At 42.4% G+C, this 22991-nt stretch overlaps 1 protein-coding gene across 2 annotated transcripts in view; it reads left to right on the top strand.

Moving 5' to 3' along the window:
* Nucleotides 1-22991, top strand: part of BIRC6 (baculoviral IAP repeat containing 6) — a 224539-nt gene that overhangs the window by 110093 nt on the left and 91455 nt on the right. For both annotated transcript variants that reach the window (XM_060244345.1, XM_060244352.1), the window contains exons 48-57: nucleotides 2184-2280; nucleotides 2593-2787; nucleotides 3778-3978; nucleotides 5679-5958; nucleotides 7829-8085; nucleotides 8856-8964; nucleotides 10796-11017; nucleotides 11294-12074; nucleotides 13856-13999; nucleotides 22469-22598. In XM_060244345.1, coding sequence (XP_060100328.1) covers nucleotides 2184-2280; nucleotides 2593-2787; nucleotides 3778-3978; nucleotides 5679-5958; nucleotides 7829-8085; nucleotides 8856-8964; nucleotides 10796-11017; nucleotides 11294-12074; nucleotides 13856-13999; nucleotides 22469-22598 — 2416 coding nt within the window. The remainder of the gene's footprint in view (nucleotides 1-2183; nucleotides 2281-2592; nucleotides 2788-3777; nucleotides 3979-5678; nucleotides 5959-7828; nucleotides 8086-8855; nucleotides 8965-10795; nucleotides 11018-11293; nucleotides 12075-13855; nucleotides 14000-22468; nucleotides 22599-22991) is intronic.

The following is a 22991-nucleotide window of genomic DNA, read 5'->3' on the forward strand; positions in this document are numbered from 1 at the left end:
GGTTTTGTGGAAAATGATTTTTCCACGAGGTGGAAGGGGGGAGTGATGGTTTTGGGATGATACAATTCTGCACTTTATTTCTAGGAATATCACAAATACAGCTTTTATTATTCGTTTTCTGAGCTGCCTCGGGCTCTTTTTCCTCCAAGTGTACACCTACTCCAAGGATGTAGGTTCTCTCAACCCTATTCACGATCCCTTTGCACTATAGCTCAGCCCCTGCCTGTCTTGGAACAGCAATGCCATTCTCCAGTGCACAGAAAGGGAAAAAATAGACTGCAAAGCACCTTTATAGCAACAGATCCTGTCAGTGGCACGTCTTTGTACTCTACATTTCAGAAATAGTCACCAACCAAGGCTCAAACACCACTAGCACAGATTAGACACGCACAATTTACACTTCTGTAAATAAGTTAAAAAGACAGAAACACTCTTGCGTTTTTCTAGGCACTCTTAATTCCAAGTAGGGGATGCTGACAAAATAGCTCCCTAACATTCCTACCAGAAGACCATAATAACGTTAAGTAGTAACTATGCAATTTAGATTTTATGGGGACGCAAGACTTTTAAAAAAAAAAATCAGTGGTGGAGAAAACAGGAAAGGGAGGTTTCACAATCCTGGAAAGAGAAAGCGAGCTATTCCAAGCACGCTAAACAAAGCAAATGAGTGACCCTTTTGCAACCGGCTAAGGATTCACACTTAGAATACAGGTGCACCAATCAGTGCTCCGCAGAGCATTTACCACTTTTGTGGAGGGGAAGCCACTGAATGACGCTTCAGAACAACCTGCAACCCAGCTCTTACTTGAATCCCCCCCCCCCCCATCTGCAAGTCCAGAAGACCATGCGCAGAACACACCTCTGTGCAGCACCTTCGGCTGCCCTTCTGCTGCGACACGCCTACCAGCTGAACTCATTCGGTCACATGAGTGGCAGAGAGTCAGCCGATCAGAAGAGCTGAGCAAGCAAAAGACCTCCCTGCGGCGCTTGCCCCCTCTGCCGTCCCCCCTGCCCTGCTCCTTGCCCAGCGCTCTTGCAGCCCACTGCCTCTTCTTCCTGGCGCCACACTCCTTCTCCTCGTCTTTTGTGAATTTTTCAGGCCCACCAAGTCTGAGTCCAGTGGCACCTTTAAGACCAACAAGTTTTATTGAAGGTATAAGCTTTCATGTGCACATATATTTCAGAGTTCACCCATGGCTTGGAGAAGGTATTTAAAGGGACTGCATTCCTTTTAAATGCTTCCCCTCCCTCCATTGGAAACAATAGAGAATAGGGGCACCTTTTTCTGGTGCTTATAGAATTGGGCCCCTTGTCCAATATTTTTGAAACCTGGGAAGTGTTTTTTAGGAGAGGCACCAGCAGCTATGCTGCAAATTTGGTGCCTCTATCTCAAAAATAGCGCCCCCCCCCCCCAGCCCCAGATACATTATAGCCTATGGGAATCATTGACTATAATGATGAACATGATAATATGGAATTTATACCCTGTCCTTCACACCGAATATCAGAGTTTCAGAGCAGCCTACAATCTCCTTTACCGTCCTCCCCAACAACAGACACCCTGTGAGATAGGTGGGACTGAGAGAGCTCTCACAGAAGCTGCCCTTTCAAGGACAGCTCTGAGAGCTATGGCTGATACAAGGCCACTCCAGCAGGTGCAAGTGGATTAGTTTTGGGGCTTGTTTCATGTTGTCATCACACTTTTATTTGACTAGTAGTAATTTTAAAGGGTGCTGTATGTACAGTTGGTAATGATATTACCAGATTTGTTAATTTCATGACACAGCTACGTCAAACTAAGCAATTCATTTGTTGTCCCAAGTGGGTTGATGAAGTATAAAAGAGGAGTTAAATAGAGTTTTCCTCTATTGTTATTTTAAGTGATATTCAAATATTTAGTAAGTATTTTAGCTTTGTCTTTTAGCTTATGTTAATTTTTTCTGATTTGTGCTGGTCATTGACCATATTAAAATCGAATGAATGAACAAATATGCCATCATGTACTGCTTAATGCTTGGAGTGACAAACACAAATGGGTATGTATAATTCTTTTATGTATAAATAAATTAACAATACAGAAGAATGCATTGTTTCAAAACTTCAGCCTGTCTGTATGAAATCAGGCCAATAAGACTATATAATTATAATTATAAATGTGCTTAATTCCATGTATTTCCTTATAGGGCTCTCTTGCTACTTGCCAGTTGTCTGAGCCCCTGTTGTGGTTCATCTTAAGAGTTCTGGATACCAGCGAGGCACTGAAGGCATTTCATGATATGGGTAAGAATTTCTTTCCATCTCCAGGATGAGACAAATATGAAGCCCCAATATGAGTATCTTCCACATACATGCCAGTTGCATTTCCACACACTGCAGTGCATGCTGTTATAGAGTATACTGCTACTTTGGGAGTCCCATTCCAAAGTGTAAATCCTAACATCTCAGCCCAAAAAACTGGCATGGTAATATTGCAAGCCAGTTATAGGACAAATTTGCCAGATCAAGAATGTTTCCTAATTAAAATGTCTCCTTGTTTTCTATGTTGTTGGTCTAAACATTCTCTAAGTTTCTGTGGTTTTTTTTTTCTTTTAGGTGGTGTTCAGCTCATTTGCAATAATATGGTAACCAGTACAAGAGCCATTGTAAACACAGCAAGAAGCATGGTGTCAACTATTATGAAATTTCTAGACTCTGGCCCTAGCAAGGCAACAGATAGTAGCTTGAAAGCAAGAGTTCTAGCTTCAGAGCCTGATAATGCAGAAGGAATCCACAATTTTGCACCACTGGGTATGTTGTGTGCCAGTATGGTGGCAAGAAGCACATGTGATTATTTGCTTAGAAATTTCTAGTGTTTACTAATAAATCTGGTTTACATCTCAACAGTTGCAGAAGGTGGTGTATTTAAGAGTCTATGACTGAATAGCATCACAAATGAGAGGTGGGAGGTATAAAGATATTTCACTTAAGCCTTACAGCTATTAAAACAAGATTAATATAATGCTGCTTTATAATTCTTGTGATTAAAATATATTTCAGGCTGTTTTTGTTTCAGTTTCAAATTCTGTTGTCTTGCAATGTACATTTGTATGAAGCTATGTGTTTAAAGGTTAATTAATAGCAACCTGGAGTGCTTAATGTTTAGTGTTTTGTAAACTTTTGCCAAGTTTGCTTACTGCAAAGCAGCAAAAATTGAAGATACTTGACAGCTGAGATTAAAACCAGAATCATTCTAGCCTCAAGGATACAGGCTTTTTGCCTTATGTTTCCTTGAAGGAAGGTTGTTGATGTGAATTTGATATGTAATGTCCCTGGTTTTCTTAATGATGGGTACATAGGACCAGTCACAGAACTGGTCTCTTCACCCCAACTCTGGCCATGTCTTCTGCAGTTCTAATTTCTGCTGCCCTTCTTTCACGAGCAATAACCATGATTACTTTAACATTAATATTAGCTACAACTTTGGTTCATCAGGGATTGAAACATATTTCAAGTTGATATATTTCCTGAAGAGAGTAGAGACATACGGAAATGTTTGGCAGATGATAGATCTGCTAGTATCATATCAGAAGCATACTGCATATCTGTGTATGGAATGTAGGGAAATCTATTTAATCACAGTCTTACTAGATCCACCCCATTCCATCCCCAAAACCCAGGCACAATACACAGGTAAGTTGTTGCCCTTCTAAAATAAAATAGTAGTTGCATGCCCATCAGATACCATCGACTGTTAAAAGCCTTTACAGAATTATCTTAGTAGCAATTGTTTATTTGAAGGTTCGATTACATCAAGCAGCCCTACAGCCCAGCCTGCCGAAGTATTGTTACAGGCAACTCCCCCCCACAGAAGAGCTCGGTCAGCTGCATGGTCTTACATCTTTTTGCCTGAGGAAGCCTGGTGTGACCTTACAATTCATCTCCCTGCAGCTGTGCTGTTAAAAGAAATACACATCCAGCCTCATCTTGCATCTCTGGCAAGTGAGTATAATTAAAGCACACTGCATTTATCCCACAAAGTATCGAAGAAACTGAAATTTAGTTAATAAAATGTTTTAGGGATAAGAGTGCTTTAGTGTGAAACACAGCCAGGGCTGATCAGATATCTCATAGGGTTGTATCCAGATTAAATTCTCCACTAGAGAAGATTTCTGCGTATTCAGCCTTCCTTCTGCAGACGTCCCTCAGGTTGTTCCTCAATGTCCTCTATCCCTCAGGAGCAGCATTTTATGGAGCTCAGTGGGCTGCAGTGAAAGTGGGAAAGCAGTAAAGTTTGGTTCCACTGATTAAAATTTAGTCTGGGTACAACCTACTGCAGGGGTGGCCAATGGTAGCTCTCCAGATGTTTTTTTGCCTACAACTCCCATCAGCCCCAGCCAGCATGGCTAATGGCTGGGGCTGATGGGAGTTGTAGGCAAAAAAACATCTGGAGAGCTACCGTTGGCTACCCCTGATCTACTGCATGGAATCCTACATCTAGTACAGAATTTTTCTTTTTTACATGACTTAAATGTAACTGAGATTTTATAATGAAATAGGCAGATAAGTGTCTGATACAACTCTGGAAGAAGCTAAGGTGACCTTGAGGTATGGATTTCTTGTATTCTGTGACTTCATCTCTTCAGCCCATTTAATCTTATTTTGGTTTCTCTTTGCTAATAAATTCTTCATCAAAATACTCTGAATACTGCACGTCATCTCATAGTTAGCTTGTATGAGTCATTTCATAGTTAGCTAAGATATGCATTAGAAGTTACTATAGGTTGGTTGTTGTAGATTTTCCAGGCTGTGTGGCCATGGTCTTGTGAGGTCTCACAATGCCAAGACCATGGCCACACAGCCCAGAAAATCTACAACAATCAATGGACTCTGGCCATGAAAGCCTTCAACAACATATTACTATAGATTACTTAGTGTGAGGTGGGTTTGCTGAAAAATTAGAGTATGCACTGATATAGCATGTGTTTGACATTTAGTAAACAAATTTAAAAAGAACCTCATGTTAATTTTATGTCCCGATGGCAACAACTTCTTGCATTAAAATAAAAAAATAGGAAAAAATCCCGTGGTTTAAATGCTATTTTCAAACATTTGCATCATTTAAATTTAAACTAACCCCTCACCCACCAATTCCCAGATTAATTTTAGCACACCCAAAGAACAGTGCATAATGAAACACCATAACTGTGACTGATATGTTTCAATCAAATTTGACCCTCTTCCATGGGGGCCATTGAGGCACCTCAATTTCACTGTCATTCTTCATAGCATCACTTGAATTGCTTGTTAGTTCTACATCAGATTTCCAATTACAATATTTCTCCACCATGCTACTACACGTAGAAATAACCTGAAGTCAGGTGAATATCTTGATTCTTTTATATGGATTGTATGTATTTGTGGGTTTTTATCCTTCAATTTCCAGGGATAATCAATTGAAATAAACAATGAATCTTTAAAAATGAGAAAATTTCCATTGGAAAGTACTTGTTCTTGTAAAAAGCGTTTGGCATATTGTGGTCTTGTTTTAAACTAGACGGTGGTGTTGTATGTTTCCAGTACACTCCCTTACAGTTTTATGCTTTAAATGTTTTTTCGTTAAAAGGATGAAATCTGTGCCTTCAAGCTGTAACCAAGAGCTAACCTGTAAATGTGTGCGTATCCGTATTCTGTTTCTACAGCTTGCCCTTCATCAGTATCAGTTGAAATAAGTGCGGATGGGGTGAACATGCTGCCATTGTCTACACCTGTTATCACAAGTGGTCTTACCTACATAAAAATACAGCTTGTAAAAGCTGAAGTTGCCTCAGCTGTTTGTCTTCGCCTTCACCGCCCAAGAGATGCTAGCACATTAGGCCTCTCTCAGATAAAACTGCTTGGGCTCACTGCCTTTGGTAACACGTCATCTGCAACAGTCAACAATCCATTCCTTCCTTCTGAAGATCAGGTATCCAAAACAAGGTATGCATTGTCAGTAGACACAAGAAAAGTTGAAGTATTCTGATGTTCTTAAGTACCATCTTTTTAAAGACTTCATTGCTAGGGAGCCTCCTGTGTCTGTTCAAAATATGTACAAATAGTGTGTTTTATTTTAAAAAGGACAAGCATCTGTCTCGTTCAAGACAGAGATCATAGCAATAAAGCTGATTCTTCCAAATAAAAAGAAAATTCATGGAGGAAATATTCAGAAAAACAATCCATGGCCTTAAGATATGTTGCCATTTTGATAAAAGGGGTCTTGGGCCATACTCGGGTAGAACAAACCAGTTCTGTTCTCTTCTCTTAGCAGACTGCTATAAAAAAATTACTGCTAAAGTGGCAAGATTTTGTGCCCAGGCTATTTTAGGTAGAGAAAAATAATTTTAACTTAACCTAACCTATTTTAATTCCAATATCTTATAAATTTTAAAAGTCTGTTTACTTAATATTTGCCTGTTTTTAACCATGCATGTAATCAATGCATATATTGTATACTTAATTTTGATCTTGGCACATTAAATAAAACATGCTATGCTGTGCATTACACAGCAGAACAACACTTGCAGTTGGGTTTTCTCCTCTTCTGGTCTGCCTCAACTGTCTCTGCAGCTTCTCTAGATTTCCTATATACACACTCCTCTCAGGGTTCAATTGTGCTTAGGTTTTGATTTTTAAAGCACCTTTATACATGTATACAGGCATTCCAGGCATCATTGTATGGAGGTTAACTGGGAAAACATAGGAGAGAACCCATAGAACTACAAAACAACTGAAATTTGTGGTAAGGTTTACAGAAAACAGCAAGTGATAAAAGGATTTTCACAAACACAGACAGATCAGAATAAAGTAGGAGAACAATTTTTTGTGATGCAGGACATTGTGAGGTGTTAGCTTACACAAACATAAGATAATATCACAGGAAAAAAACTTGCATTACTGTTTTAGAAAGTACTTAGAAAAAGAAGAGTGCTGTAGGAACAGGATATGGGTTGGTGCGTCGCCTGCGTGAATGAAGTCACAACAGCTCCAGTATGACTAAAACATGTTTGCTTAAATTGTACAGTGAAGCAACAAATATATTCCATGACAATATTTAAATATAGATTTTGGGGAAAATATACATAAACCTAAGTGAATTTTTCAGCATACTGCACTCCACACATATTAAGCACACTCCCTCCTTCACAAAATCATAGAGTTGGAAGGAAACTCAGGAAATTCTTCCTAATGTTGAGCCAGAAATGCTTTTGATTTAATTTCAACCAGTTGGTTCTGGTCCGACCTTCTGGGGCATCAGAAAACAATTTTGCACTATCCTCCATATGACAGCCCTTCAAGTACTTGAAGATGGTGATCATAGCACCTCTCAGTCATCTCCTCTCCAAACTAAACATACCCAGTTTCTTCAACCTTTCTTCATAGGACTTGATCTCTAGACCCCTCATCATCTTCATTGCCCTTCCCTGGATACATTCCAGCTTGTCTATATCCTTCTTAAATTGTGGTGCTCAAAACTGAACACAATACTTACCTCAGGTACTAATCTCATATCTGCTCACAGCCCTGGGTATGGTGCTATGATTGGGGTAATATATTTCCCCAAAACCTTTTGATAAAAATGGCAGTGTAGAAAGACATGCTCAGTTGTCTCTATCAGACTTGATTGGCATAGGCAGAGCTGTTGTGTAGTTTAAGTAAATTTAAGAATGCAAGAAGCCTATTTGGCCATCACTGACTCTGGATTCTTATGGTGTCACTGAAGTCTTGTTCAGCTGTGAAGATGTCTGTATGAATACTAAGGCTGTGGGAACTATAACCTGATGGGTCCAACTTCATTTCTTTTATTTTTCAGCATTGGATGGTTAAGGTTGTTGCATCACTGTCTCACTCACATAAGTGATTTAGAAGGAATGATGGCTAGTGCGGCAGCACCTACAGCTAATCTGTTGCAAACTTGTGCTGCACTGTTGATGTCGCCGTATTGTGGCATGCATTCTCCAAACATTGAGGCTGTGCTTGTAAAAATTGGACTTCAGTCTACCAGGATAGGCTTGAAGCTGATAGACATTCTTTTAAGAAACTGCTCTGCATCAGGAAGTGATCCTACAGGTATGAACATAGCTTGCTGTGTATCTAGTTTTAAGCAATAATCTTGTGACTAAAGACTTGGTGTCACTATGTATTAACTGGTGTATTTAGAAATCATGCACCTTATAAGTCACTTCACTGCTATGATTTCAAGTCTTTTTATCGCTATGATTTCATTCTTAAATAAAAGTCAGTAGTAGGGATGGGCATGACCCAGCTCATGAGCCAAAATTTGGCACAAACTTAGGCCAGTTTGGAACTCAAGAACCAATGCTAGGGGAAAACACCTTCCCCAAACATTTACCTGGCTTTTGGCTGATTTGGTTTGGTTGTTCAGGGCCAGCTATTTAAATCTACCAGCAGAGTGGTGTGGGGTTCACCTCTGAGTTGTTAGGTTTAAAATGGCTGGCAGTCATTTAACCCTTCAGTTTTGCTCTCCCCCTAGAAGGAAGGGAAGCAAACCTGAAGGGCTAAATGGTTGGCAGCCATTTCAGCTTAACAGCTCAGCTGGTCCATGAGTTAGTTGTTAGGCTTAAATGGATTGCAGCCATTTAACACTTCGAAGTGATCCCTGCTCCCTTTCTCCCAGTAGTAGTGAACTGTGGTGAGCAGAAAGAGGGAACTGAAGTCCTTTCCCAGGTGATCCCCTCCCCCTTTCTCCTGGTTGCAGCAAGCCCATCCCTAGTCTGGAGAGTCCCCCCCCCCCCCCGCAGGCAACTAAAAATCATTTTCTGACATAGATTTCTCCACTCATCCTTAATCAAACTTCAATTTTCTTTCTGTGTGGGAAGACTTGAATAGTCCTTTGCTTTTTGGAAGATTAAATGGGCTATCATCAGACTCCACAATTGATATTCTCTATCAACTTGGAACTACTCAAGACCCTGGAACAAAAGATAGGTAAATAGTTTGTGTTGTTTCTTTGTACATGCTCAAATGGAGTCCAGTGTAAAGAAGCCATAGGGTATTTCTGTGTAATCTGGTTGTGATCCATTGTATAGCTTTTATACACACACCATGTAGTGCATGAAGCTGACCTATCAGGTGTTTGGAGTGGAGCTATGGGTGATTAACTGGCTAAAAGTGAACAAATTGAAACCAAACCCTGGAAAGACAAAGGTAATGCTGGTTGGGAAGGAGCAGATCTTGAAGGACATTTTTCTGCCCACTTTTTGATGGAGTTCAACTGACCCTTCCTGTCTCAGTTAACAAATGTGGGTCATACTGGATCCAGCTTTATTATTGGAGAAGCAAGTTAATACTGCTGCAAAAAGGGCTTTCTATCAACTCAGTTTAGCTCATAAGATAGCTCCTTACCTTAGTATGACTGACCTGGCCACCTGGATCCATGCCACAGTAATATTGACACTAGACTTCTGTAATGTACTTGTACATTGGTCTTCCCTCAAAATCAACTAGAAAACTCCAACTGGTCCAGAATGCCACAGCTCAGTTATTAAGAGGAGCTAGACTAAGCTTGCATATTAGTCCCATTCTGCAGACATTCCATTGGCTACCCAACTGTTACTGGGCATTTTAAGGCATTGGCTATCACATACAAAATCCTTCATGTCCCTTGCCTCTCTTATTTGTGGAGCTGCTTCTATCCTTGTGCTTTGCCAGGACAACTTTGCTCATGTCAGCAGGGGCCTCTGCATGTGCCAGCCGGTAAATGCGCAAAAATCAACAGCTGCCCATTTACACATGCTGCTCTGTTGTGGCTCCCACCTTGTGAAATGGCCTACTTCAGGAAGCCAGGAAAGCTTCCACTCTCTTGGCTTTCTGCAAACTTTGCAAAACTATTCAAGAAGGCTTTTCTGTGCAGGTAATTTATATAGGGTTACACTGTACATAATGGTTCTCAAACTTATTTGAATAAATGGTTGGGACTGTGGTCTGTACTGCTGCATATAACTTAATGTAAGTAGGATCCTGTTCTGTAATCTACTGCTTAACGTGTCATGCGAATACCTGTGCTATGCTTTAGTTCTTTCTGATGGTTTTAGACCTCTAAAATCCTAATCACTGGCTATTGAATGTTCCATTTTGTTGATTGTTCTGACTCACTATGTAATCCACCTGGAGTCCCTGAGAGAAAGGTAGACTGTAAATAACTCAAATAAATATAAGGGTGACAACCATAGGGAATTGGCTGTAGACAGGACTTTTTTTTTGTAGCAGGAACTCATTTGCATATTAGGCCACAACCCCATGATGTAGCCAGTCCTCATGAAGTTTACAGTAGGCCCTGTACTAAGAGCCCTGTAAGCTCTTGGAGGATTGACTATATCAGAGGGGTGTGACCTAATAGGCAAAGGAGTTCCTGCTATAAAAAAGCCCTGTCTGTAGACATATGCTATTAAAATTGTTACTTTTTAGGGAGGTTCTTAACTGTGAGTAATGCTATTCACAAATCACTTAGTCTCAGCAAACTTTTATTTTTAATGAAGCTAATAGTTTACAGTTAAGTGGGATTCAAATGGTCTTGAGTCACTTTGGCTATAGTAATGAAGTCTTGTCTTTATAAAAAATTAAATTTTCAATGCTACCTGATTGATGGATATCATCTAAGGATTACAGAAACATTTATTCCTTTTGAGTAAGTTATATGAAGACTAATTTTTGATTGTGTGCTGCCTGAAATTTACTGGTTTACCAAAAGCCAGTTCCTCTCCAATATATAAAACAATATATGAGATTTCAACTTGTTTAATGTGTGTCCATCTCCTAGAATTCAAGCCCTGTTGAAGTGGGTCAGTGATTCAGCAAGAGTAGCTGCTATGAAAAAAAGTGGCAGAATCAACTATGTCTGTCCAAACAGCTCTACAAGAGAGTATGGTCTTCTGATGCCATCTCCTTCCCATTTGCACTGTGTAGCAGCAATTTTATGGCATAGCTATGAATTGCTTGTAGAATACGACTTACCAGCATTGCTGAACAGAGAGCTTTTTGAGTAAGTAATGTGAGTGTTTGTGGCTGATGTAGCAAATTATTTCATTCTCCCTTGTTGGTCATCTAACTGCTCTTCTGCAGTGCCCCGAATCCATTGTAGCTGTAACATGTGACTTTTTGGTGACACAGGCTCCATGGCATTAATCGACAGTATTACTGTATTGATATAGCAGCTTGTGTTTGCTATATCAAATATGATTGTATGGTATGTATATGATTTTTAAAATAGCTAGAAGAACTGGGTGCATGATCTAATCATTTCCCCCCTTCTCCTTAGGTCTCTCTTTAATTGGTCCATGTCTCTTCCCTGCAATATGGTTTTGAAGAAAGCTGTCGACAGTCTTCTTTGTTCAATGTGCCACATTCACCCAAATTATTTCTCCTTACTCATGGGCTGGATGGGTATCACTCCTCCCCCTGTACAGTCGCAACATAGACTGTCTATGACAGATGACAGCAAAAAACAGGACCTTAGTTCATCTCTAACAGATGACTCTAAAAATGCACAAGCACCTCTTGCACTAACAGAGTCTCACCTGGCCACCCTCGCTGCCTCATCCCAGTCTCCTGAAGTTATTAAACAGCTGCTGGACTCAGGTTTGCCCTCGCTACTTGTAAGAAGCCTTGCTAGTTTCTGCTTCAACCATACCTCTACCTTTGACTGCAATACTCAGTCAACAGATAATTCCCAAGACCGGCTCAGAAGACATCATGTTCCACAGCACTTTAATAAGATGCCCATCACAGCAGACTTAGTTGCTCCTGTTCTCAGGTTTTTGACAGAAGTTGGGAACAGCCACCTTATGAAGGACTGGCTAGGTGGCTCTGAAGTCAACCCACTGTGGACAGCACTTTTATTTCTTCTGTGCCATTCTGGTGCTACTTCTGGAGGACATGGTGTGGCAACACAACAGACCAGTGCTAAGCCTACCTTACTTTCTTCAGCTTCAGGAACAGTGCTGACCACTCAGCAAAGGACCGCTATTGAAAATGCAACAGTTGCATTCTTCTTGCAATGTATCTCTTGCCACCCTAATAACCAGAGACTGATGGCTCAGGTAATAAAATAATTAACCTGTTGTGCAGGTAATAGTGATTGTTTGGATCTGAATTATCAGCAAAACACTGGTGGGCTGAAGCCTTTCTGGGAACATCTAGATCTCCTGGCCTTGTGCCTTTGGTGAGACCAATGCACTTGGAGCCACCCTTATTGTTTGAAAAGGATTGCGGAGACACTAGTAGCTGTAGATGTGATCTGATTTTTCATGCACTTCCCACCTCTCTTCTCATGCAGACAATCCCAGTTAAAAACTAACTCCAGTAACCCAGGATGTACAAATGTAGGCATGTTGTTTAGAATTTCTTTCCCACAGATAGGGTTCTAAACTTGTATTGAATCCTGGACTAGACCCTCAGTTTCTGTTTCACTAATAGGGGTGTGCAATTTTTTAAAATTGGTATTTGTTGGTTTGGGTCTATTGGACCCAAGAAAAATTCAAGTCCTGAAAAATCCCAGATCCAAATACAGGTAAAGTATTCAGATCTGGAATTATTTGGAAATCCAATTTTTTTCAGGCCCAGTTGACTCAAAAAGGAAAAAAGACAAAAAAAAAACCCCAGCTGTAGCAAAGCCATTTAAAAAAAAACAAAAAAAAACAGCTGAGAGCAGGAGCAGATTTCTCCTGCTTCTTGGCTTTTTTCGGTGGGGGGGGGGCTTTCTTCTGCAGTCCCTTTAAACAGGGTGCATTTAAAGGGATTGCAGAATATGGCCTGCAAAACAGCTTAGCTGGCGGAAGCAGTCGCTCTGGTGGCTCAGCTTTGGGAGCTCTTGGAACAGACCCTTTTAAATGTGTGTGTTCAAAGGGACTGTCCAAGAGAGCCCACAAAGCAGCTGGGCTGACCATGAGCCCACAAAGAAGCTCAGCTGCTCTGCAGGCTCTCTTGGGCAGTCCCTTTGAGTGTGTGGGTTTAAAGGGACTGCTCAAGAGCTCCCGGAGCTGAGCCAGTGAGGAGAGTGCTCCCGGCTGACTCAGCTGCTTTGCGGACTCTCTTGGGCTGCCCCTTTAACCTCACCCATCTAAAGAGAGCCCAAAACAGCTGAGCCAGCAGGGAGACTTCTCCTCACTGACTCAGCTGCTTTTCAAGCTATTCTGATCTTTCTGGACATATCTGGGGGGGCAGGGGTGGGTTCAAGAATTTTTACCCCCATTATCCTGAAAAATTCCAGGTACTTTTGGTATGCTGAAATATACACGAAAGTACTGATAAAGTATTTTGGTGGTATATTTTTGGCTTGGGCAGATCTGCGGGCATACCCCTATGTGGCAGGCTGCCCCATACAAAATGAGTATGTATGTTGGAGAGGATTCTTGAATGCAACTCCTACTTTGGAGCATTCTGCTACTGCCTGCCATCTTTCTATTCCTGTCCTCTTGTGCAGCTCTAAAGGTCACCAGGGAAGGGCAAGTGATAGCAACTGTTGGGGAAAGCCAGATATAGCCCCTGTGTCACCAGTTGCCTACTCTTTTCTTTTTAAGTCTAAATGTTTATTTAAATAGAACTGAAATTAAAAGGTGGCAGTTTTTTTTAACACAAAGATGCATATGGTCCTATTGGTCATTTGATATATTCATCAACTACATATGTGACATCATCAACCCTATATGAAATATAACCATAGCTCATTTCAGGCTTACGCTGATGTTCTTTGAAATCTGATCTTCAGACTGTTTGTTTTTAATCTTTTTAATATTTGCTACTATATACATCTTCCCCTTTTTCCATCCTCAGTGTAATAGTTCACACTTTGTTATTGAGATTGTATTTATTCGTTTTGTAGGTTCTCTGTGATCTCTTCCACTCCTCTCCTCAAAGAAGCAATCTCCCAACATCTGGAAACATTTCAGGGTTTATTAGAAGACTATTTTTGCAGTTGATGCTGGAAGATGAAAAAGTGACAATGTTCCTTCAGTCTCCTTGCCCAGTAAGCCTTGTTTTATTGCAGTCTGCTCCAGTTCTGGGGGTTGGCCTGTCTGTCTATTCTTAGTAATCGTTCACAATTTTGCCCTGACTTGCACTTATGCTTAAAATACTGTATTTGAAATTTTTCAATCCCGGATTATTTAGATTAGTGGTGTCAGAACTCATTCATTATGAGGGTTGGATCTGACATAAATGAGACCTTGTTGGACCGGGCCATATGTGTCATAAAATGTCATGACAGGTATCGTAGATATAAACTTTAAAAAGGACACAAACACAATTAAAGATTTTTTTAAAACTTAAAATAAAAGCAAGCTGTGACACAGAAGGAAGCGAGAGAGAGAAAAGGAAGCAGTTGACAGCCAAAAGTTGCTCGTGGGCCTCATAGGAGCCCTTTAGGGCCTGATCTGGCCCATGGGCCTCATGTTTGACACTCCTGATTGAGATAGTTTAGAGAAACATTTTTCAGCTACAGCAGTGTGATGTCTACTACTGTAATTTCTTTTAAAACATCTGTTAGCTGCTGTTCTGCTTTATAGGAACTCAAGGTGAATTACAACAAAAATAACACAATAATACACCATTTAAAAATAATTAATTTAAAACTGCTGGTAGGCAGAAAAACTAACTAGATGCCGTAATAAATAAAACTGTCTTCATCTGCCTCAGAAAGATCAGGGAGGCAAGTGCACCTCCATAGGAAGATTGTTCCACAACCTGTATCCCCTCTTTCAAAAACAAACAGCGTAGCTCATATTCAAACGGCAATCAGTTTTTGTACACACAGTTTTTGAAGCTACATAGTACTACGCACTACTGATTTGCTGTTTTGAGTCTCTGCCTTTCAAATTTACCAGTGCAAGGTCGTTCATGACCAATCAAATTGAAGCCGTAATAATTGTTGTTTGAAGTTACAGCATACTGCATACCATCAATTCGCTTCTGAATTTCTGTCTTCTATATTAAGATGCATGAGGTCATTCATGAATGATGAAGATTCATACATCGAAACAGGAATTTAGCTGGCATTCTGTCTTTGTTGTGGGTCTTTTCTAGCTTATAAATTATCCAACTTGCTAACATTTTTGGATATGCCACTGTAGTTATAATTTTGTTGTCATTGTAAAAAACTTCTTGCCAGTGTTCCTATTTATTGCTATTGTGGTCGTATTATGGTGTCTTTGTAATTTTATAATTACAACTACTTTTTCATATTTTTGTAATTCTTGAGTTATATATGTAGTTTCATAATTCCTTTCTTTAGTTATTCTATAATTACCGTTAGACTTCTGGTACTTAGTACCCCCTTTTTTCCCATATCCCTAATCTACAGTGACTTTGGCCCAGTCACACTGCATATAGTGGTCTCTGTGCAGTCCCACACATGGTCTCTGTGCAGTCCCACACATGGGTTATCAGCCTGGATTGAACCCGACCTCGGAGAATTCAAAGCAATCTTAGGCGTTAATTTTGGCGCACATTCCCTCTCGATCTGGGGAGGGGGCATCCACTGTGCATACCTAGAGCGAGGGGAAAGTGCTCCACCCACCCAGTTTCTTCTTTACCGCCGTCCAGGATACACCTACCTCGCTGCGTCTCCTTACTTCTATGCAATCTTCACCATTGTTCTTCTGCATCTTCACCGTTTTTTCTTCGTCCCTTTCTGAGTTTCGTCTTCATCTCTCTGGTATCATAAAAAAAACCCAAAACTTTATCTTCTTTCCTTTTCCCCTCCTCCCCCCCTCCCCCAGGCGGATGGAAGGGAAAGATACCAAAACTACTTTTAAGAAGTGTACCCGGTGCGGGGCCAAAATTCCATCGACAGATGGACATTCTTTGTGCCTTTTCTGTCTGGGGGAGACCCATAGAACGGATATTTGCCTTCATTGCAGTCAATTTGGGAAACAGGCTAGAAAAAATCGTGTGGCCAGACTCAAAAGCCACCTTTTGGAGTCATCGCTACGGCCTGTAATGTCCCATCCTTCGGGATCCCAAACTTCACCATCCTCCCTAACTGTACAAAGGGACATGGCTCGACCGGCAGCTTCCGTGGCATCGGCTCGCAGCAAGCATAAGTCCGGAAAACACTCTAAGAAGTCTGACGATTCCAGGAAGAAACACCGCATGGAATCGACTTCTAAAAACCTCTCTGATTCGACATCCTCGAGATCGAAGCCAAAGACGGATCATCAGTCTTTGGATTCTAGGTCTTCCACCATGACTTCAGCACCACACCGGACTGTTTCCACTTCGACCTCGATGCCAACGGCATCGACTCCACCAGAGCTCTCGACTCCCATCGATACTGTACATGATGAGGTCGTCCATATTCAATCTACATCTCCATCGGTTCATGGATCCCTACCAGAAAACATTCTAGACACCGAATCCCTAGAATCCTCGCGCCATCGAAGTCAGCGAGTTAACCTACTTGGAGCACGCTCCTTTCGAGAAGTTTCTATACCTTGCAAGGAGCAGACTGTCTTTCCAGTGTCTCCACTCTGACGAGAGCCTCCAACACCTAGAGAGCCGTCCACTCAGGTTCTGACTGAGCAATCCCCACATCACCGCAGGGAGCGCTACTACTATTACAGCCCATCGCGATCCAGGTCACCATTCCCATGTAGATATCAACAATACTACAGGCCACCTTCTTCTGAATCACATCGGCATTGGTACCGTGAGGACCATTCCAGCCTCAGTACCATGAGATGGCTTATCAACCCACTACCAAGAGCCTTGATACCACGAAGACACCGATCGATCTCGGTACCGTGAGGATGTTTCATATACTCGATCCCATGGAAGTCCATACCATCGTCCATGGCATTATAGTTTAGTGTCAAAACCACTATCACCAGCCAGGTCTATATCAGCTTGTTCAGTCTCATAGAAACAACAGCCTGAACAACCTTCCATGCTGACTAAGCCCGTGTCAATTCCTACCAAGCCCACATATACGGCTCCCATTGAGGCTCCTGAAGAATCTGAAGCTGAACACTCGGACTCTTCTCAGTCAACGGCTTCCGCACCACCTTCTTCAGTCTCCAACATTACCAAGCCGGCCGACCTCTCACCGTCAGAAGGATCCAAGGCCTACTTGGATTTACTCACCAACATGGCTTAATATAAAACTCACTGCTGACTTACCTAGAGTGTCAGATGTAGTCCATGACTTAGTCCATGCAGACCTGCCAGCAGGCTCCTTTCTTCCTATGCTTCCTGTCCATCTGGAAGGCTTAAAGGAGGCATGGGATAAGCCCGCATCAGTCCCACCTACATCCAAAAGGATTGAGTCTCTGTATAAGATTCATGCCTCGGATTCTAAATTTTTATTTAACCATCCGGCACCCAATTCCATGATCGTACGTTCGTCATCAAAATCTAAGCAAACACGTCACCTGGTTCCACCTGAAAGGGAAGGGAAGAAATTGGATACATTAGGGAGAAAAATCTACTCCCTCTGCACTGCTACTTCCAAAATTCATAATTATTTAGCTTATTTTTTGGCCTACACCTTTAATTTGACGTCTCAACTTACCACTATGATCCCTTCTTTACCTGACACGGCACAGAAGCAAGCATCACATATCCTACAGGAGCTCTCCCATGTGAGCAAACAACAAATCAGTTTGGTGCGCCACACAGTTGCTTGCTCATTCAGGACCATGGCCACATCTATCACTTTGCGCCATCATGCCTGGCTCCGCTCCTCTTCATTGCAACCAGACATAAAGTTCAAAATTGAAGACCTACCCTTCGATGGTCAAGGCCTCTTCATTGCCACTACGGATGATATTCTGACCACTGTCGATGACAGTAGGAAAAGGGCTAAAAGGTTGGGAGTTAACCAACAACAATCTCAACCCAACTGACAGAGTCTGGAAACCATCTTACTACAAGTGTTCCCACTCATCTCGACAAGCTGATTTCTGGAAAGTCAAAGCTCCTCCAGCTAAACAACCCTTCCATAAAAAGGCCCGTTCACAAACCACAAAGAAGATGGCCCCAGCTTCAAAACAGTCTCTTTGACTCTAATACTACCTCTCAGCCTGTCACAACATCACACAGACAGCACCAGACTACATCCATTCTACCCCATGTGGGAATCCATAACATCGAATTGATGGGTCCTGGCATTCATTCACTGGGGTTACATCATAGAGTTCGATTCGCCCCCGAAGCTCCACAGATTCATAAGTACCCCCCCCCCTTCCCTCCCTCTCCAGGAAGGAGATCACCACCTTGCTGGACAAGGCGGCCATAGAACCACCGCAGTTCCATCACACAGGGTTCTATTCCTGTTACTTCCTGGTTCCAAAGAGAGACGGAGGACAGCGTCCTATACTAGATCTTTGCAAACTCAATCAACACATTCGTTAAAAAAAATTCCACTTGGATCACTCTGCAGTCTATCCTGCCACTGATTCCAGAGCAGGCCTGGATGACTTCGATAGACCTTCAAGACACCTACTTCCATCTCACCATCAATCATCACCACAGAAGATTCCTCAGGTTTGCCATCGGGGACCAACACTATCAGTTCCGCTCTCTCCCCTTCGGCTTATCGACAGCACCGAGAGTCTTCACAAAATGCATGGCGGTGGTAGCAGCGATGCTCCGCCAACAAAAAAAAATCTCCATATACCCCTACATAGACGATTGGTTCGTTGTGGCTCAATCCAAAGAGCAACTCCAAAAGGACATCTCTACCATTCTTTCTCTCCTGTCTTTGCTAGGCCTTTAGGTCAATCTAACAAAATCCAACCTGATCCCTACACAGGACATTCAGTTCATAGGGGCACACCTGTCAACACTGTCGCACAAGGCCTACCTCCCGACGGACAGAGTGCACCACATCCAATCCCTGGCCACTACTATCATTATGCACCGTACTCAAACAGCCTTCATCTTCCAACGAATGTTGGGTCTCATGGCGGCCACAACTTCCGTCCTCTGCTTTGCGAGACTCCACATGCCCCCTATTCAACTATGGTTCGTCCGAACATTCCGTCCACATCGACAACACCAAATGACCCTTCTCACTGTTCCATCCCACATTCTTCCATCTCTGGAATGGTGGACATTGGAACGCCATCTTCTGACTGAAATGCCGTTCATACAATCACCCCCGTCTGTGATTGTTACGACTGACGCCTCGAAGTGGGGATGGGGAGCCCACTTCGGAACATTAACAGTTCAGGGCCAGTGGACAGACTACAAAAAATCCCTCCATATCAATTGCCTGGAACTCTTGGCGGTCCACAGAGCTCTAGGTCCTTTCTGCCATCCCTTCACGGTCAACACATCCAGGTCACTTCGGACAATGCGGCTACTGTCTTTTATATCAATTGTCAGGGAGGCACTGCTTCTGTCCACCTGTGCAGATGAGCCTTATCCCTATGGCATTGGAGCATTGCTCACAACATATTTCTGACAGCTGTGCATCTGCCAGGAATCCAAAATGTTCAAGCAGACACACTAAGTCGCCACCTCGTCAACGACCACAAATGGACCCTCAACCGCCATTACCTTCAGACAGTCTTCGAAATATTCGGGGTTCCAGCAATAGACATCTTTGCCTCTTCACACAACGTCCAGTGCCCGCGTTTCTACACTCAGGGCCCTCCATCCCCGCAATCCGCGGGAGACGCCTTCCTCCATCTGTGGTTGGGACCACTGCATTACTTATTTCCACCTATTCCTCTCATCACAAGAACACTGCAGAAAATCAAACTAGATCAGACCAACTGTATTCTGATCACTCCGTGGTGGCCCCATCAACCTTGGTTCACCACTCTCCTCCTTCTTTCGAACAGCGTATTCCTCCGATTTCCCCAGGCCTGGGATTTAATCTCCCAACAGGAAGGCAAAGTCCTGCATCACGACCCGGAACTTCTAAGACTTACTGCCTGGAAAATCAGTTTTTGAATTTTCCCTCAGACGTTCGACATGTTCTGCTCAATGCCAGAAAACCTTCCACTAGAAGATCTTATTCCCTGAAATAGAAACGCTTCTCAGCGTATGCTGCTCTACATAACTTTCATCCTGGACTTTCTACTATAGCCCAGATTTTGACCTGCACTTTGTCTCTCTCAAACTCAGGGCTAACCTACTCTTCTTTGAAAGTGCATTTGGCGGCCATCTCAGCCTTCCATCCACACTTGAGGGATGCACCGTTTTCTCCCACTCCATGACTAAGGCCTTCCTAAAAGGGGGATCCTACATCTCCAACCTCCAATCCGTCAGCTACATCTCACTTGGAGCTTATCCCTTGTGCTGAGCCAACTTATGAAACTGCCCTTTGAGCCTATGGCGTCTATTCCTTTGTACCTCTTGTCTTGGAAGATGGCATTGCTGGTGGCACTCACATCTGGCAAAAGAGTCAGTGACATTTGTGCTTTCAGAGCAGATCCTCCATATACTATCTTCCACCATGATAGAGTAATATTACGCCCTGACCCTTCCTTTCTACCAAAAGTCGTCTCACCGTTTCATTTAGGAAAACCTACTCTACCTTCTTTTTTCAAAGTCCTACTGACACTGGTCAACGGACCCTACACAATCTGGACGTGTGTAGGGCTCTTGCTTTCTACATTGAGCGGACATGTCCCTTCCGTAATGACACTAGACTTTTTGTAGCATACAGAACCCACAAGTAGGGACACACAGTCTCAACACAGAGATTTTCAAAATGGATTGTGGCTGCCATTACCTTATGCTACTGACTGGCTAAGCAGCCTGTACCCGAACGACTACGAGCTCATTCCACTCGAGCCGTTTCCATGTCATCAGCCTTCTGCAGAGGCATCCCGATGGAAGACATCTGTGCAGCTGCGGTCTGGTCTTCTCCATCTACGTTTGCCACGCACTACACATTAGGCATTCGTGCTTGGCATGACGCGTCTTTTGGACAGGCTGTACTGCGTTCCATTTTTGACTGATGTCTCCAGTCTATTCTGTAAGTACGTTACTTTGACTTCCTATATGCATAATTAATTTCTGCCCTTCTATTACAGAACCAGCACCCACCTCCAGGCAGAGCAGCTTGCCAGTCACCCATGTGTGGGACTGCACAGAGACCACGATGAAGATAAACAGGTTGCTTACCTGTAACTGATAATCTTTGAGTGGTCATCTGTGCAGTCACACACGCCCACCCAGCCTTCCCCGCTGCTGGTTCATGCTCTCCTTATTTACAATTTTCTCTATACAGCAGTTAGAAGAAACTGGGTGCGTGGAGCGCCTTCCCCTCACTCTAGGCATGCGCAGTAGATGCCTCCTCCCCAGACCGAGAGGGAATGCACGCCAAAATTAACGCCTAAGATTGCTTTGAATTTTCTGAGGTCGGGTTCGATCCAGGCGGTTAACCCATGTGTATGACTGCACAGATGACCACTCGAAGATCATCAGTTACAGGTAAGCAACCTGTTTATATGCAATGCACTCTGTAAGCAGTGACTTTGGCCCAGCTTAGTCTGCCCTACCTCACTGGGTTGTTAGGATAAAACAGAGGAGAGGAGAACATTATGAGCCACTTTGTGTCCTTGTTGGGGAGAAAAGCAGAGTAAAATAAATGTAAAGTAAAATAAAATAAATGAATAAACCTTAGGGGAAGGTATGTGAGTCTCCTGCATTGTGCAGGGGATTGGACTAGATGACCCTGGAGGTCCCTTCCAACTCTATGATTCTAACCTAGCTGCCATATTTTGGACCAACTGTCAGGGACTGGGAGCTGAATTCCCAACTCTAGACCCTCCTGGCTCAAATACTGGACTTCCGTCTTCATTGGATTTAATTTCAGTCGGCTCTGTTTAGCCATCCAGCCGCAGCTTGTAATACCCCATCCAAGGCCTCTGGGGTGGAGTCCATCGATCCATCAACAGATAGAGGTGCGTGTCATCCACATATTGATAGCATCCCAGCCTGTACTCATGGGACAAGGAGGCACATACTATACCAGTATTGGGATTTGGGAATATTGGTATATACTGATATTTTTCAAGTCAGGTATAACCAGGGGTGGCCAAACCTAATGCAAGAGCCACATAGAATAAACATCAGATATTTGAGAGCCGAGGGAAGGAAGGAAAATAAATAGGGAGGGAGAGAGAGGTGAAAAAAAGCAACTAATTTTAAATGCTGCTGCCTGGCTTGGCTTGCAGAAGTGACTCAAAGAGAGAAATGCTTTCTCCAAGCCAGCTGACAGGGTGTATGAAATATGTATGAAAGAGCCACATGTGGTTCCTAAGCCATAGTTTGGCCACCCTTGGGTATAACCAAACCCCCCAAAAATGATTTTTTTGTGTACATACCCCTAGTGTCATCCAGTCCTCTTTCTAAATCCCTTAAATTTTAGTAGTACCTAAGGGTCATATTCCCAAGGGCTAGAACTTCATTTGTAATAATTTGACACATAGTAGTTGGACTGTTTCGGAATGCTTAAAATATCTCTTTCTCTAATTTCTAGTTGTACAAGGGTAGAATTAATGCGACCAGCCATGTAATTCAGCATCCAATCTATGGAGCAGGACACAGGTTTCGCACTCTTCTCTTATCAGTCTCAACAACATTGGCAGAAGTTCTTGATCGTGTGTCAGGCAAGTTCCATATTATTTTAATCATTATTTTTAAATTGGCATTTCATTATACTCAGTGGAAATTTAGATTTAGGTTGCAGTCACATCAGGGAAACTAACATTTTTGTTTGTTTGTTTGTTTGTTTGTTTACATACACATATTTTCATTCTTATTCTTTGAAAGTGAGGAAGGGCTATAGAACTCTCCATTCCCCCCCCCACCAGAGGTTAGCATGTATAGGTTAACATGTACAGGTATTTTGACAGCTGGTTCATGCATACTCATAATGAGACCCCATGATATTTATCCCATGACAGTACTTTAAAAGTTTAACATGGCTCATCCTTCTGGGTCATGGAGTTTGTATACAGAAAATAATATTTAATAATGCATTTGTTTTACTTGATCTGTTA

The sequence above is a fragment of the Heteronotia binoei genome, chromosome 1, assembly GCF_032191835.1.
Source record: "Heteronotia binoei isolate CCM8104 ecotype False Entrance Well chromosome 1, APGP_CSIRO_Hbin_v1, whole genome shotgun sequence".
Taxonomy (NCBI): domain Eukaryota; kingdom Metazoa; phylum Chordata; class Lepidosauria; order Squamata; family Gekkonidae; genus Heteronotia; species Heteronotia binoei.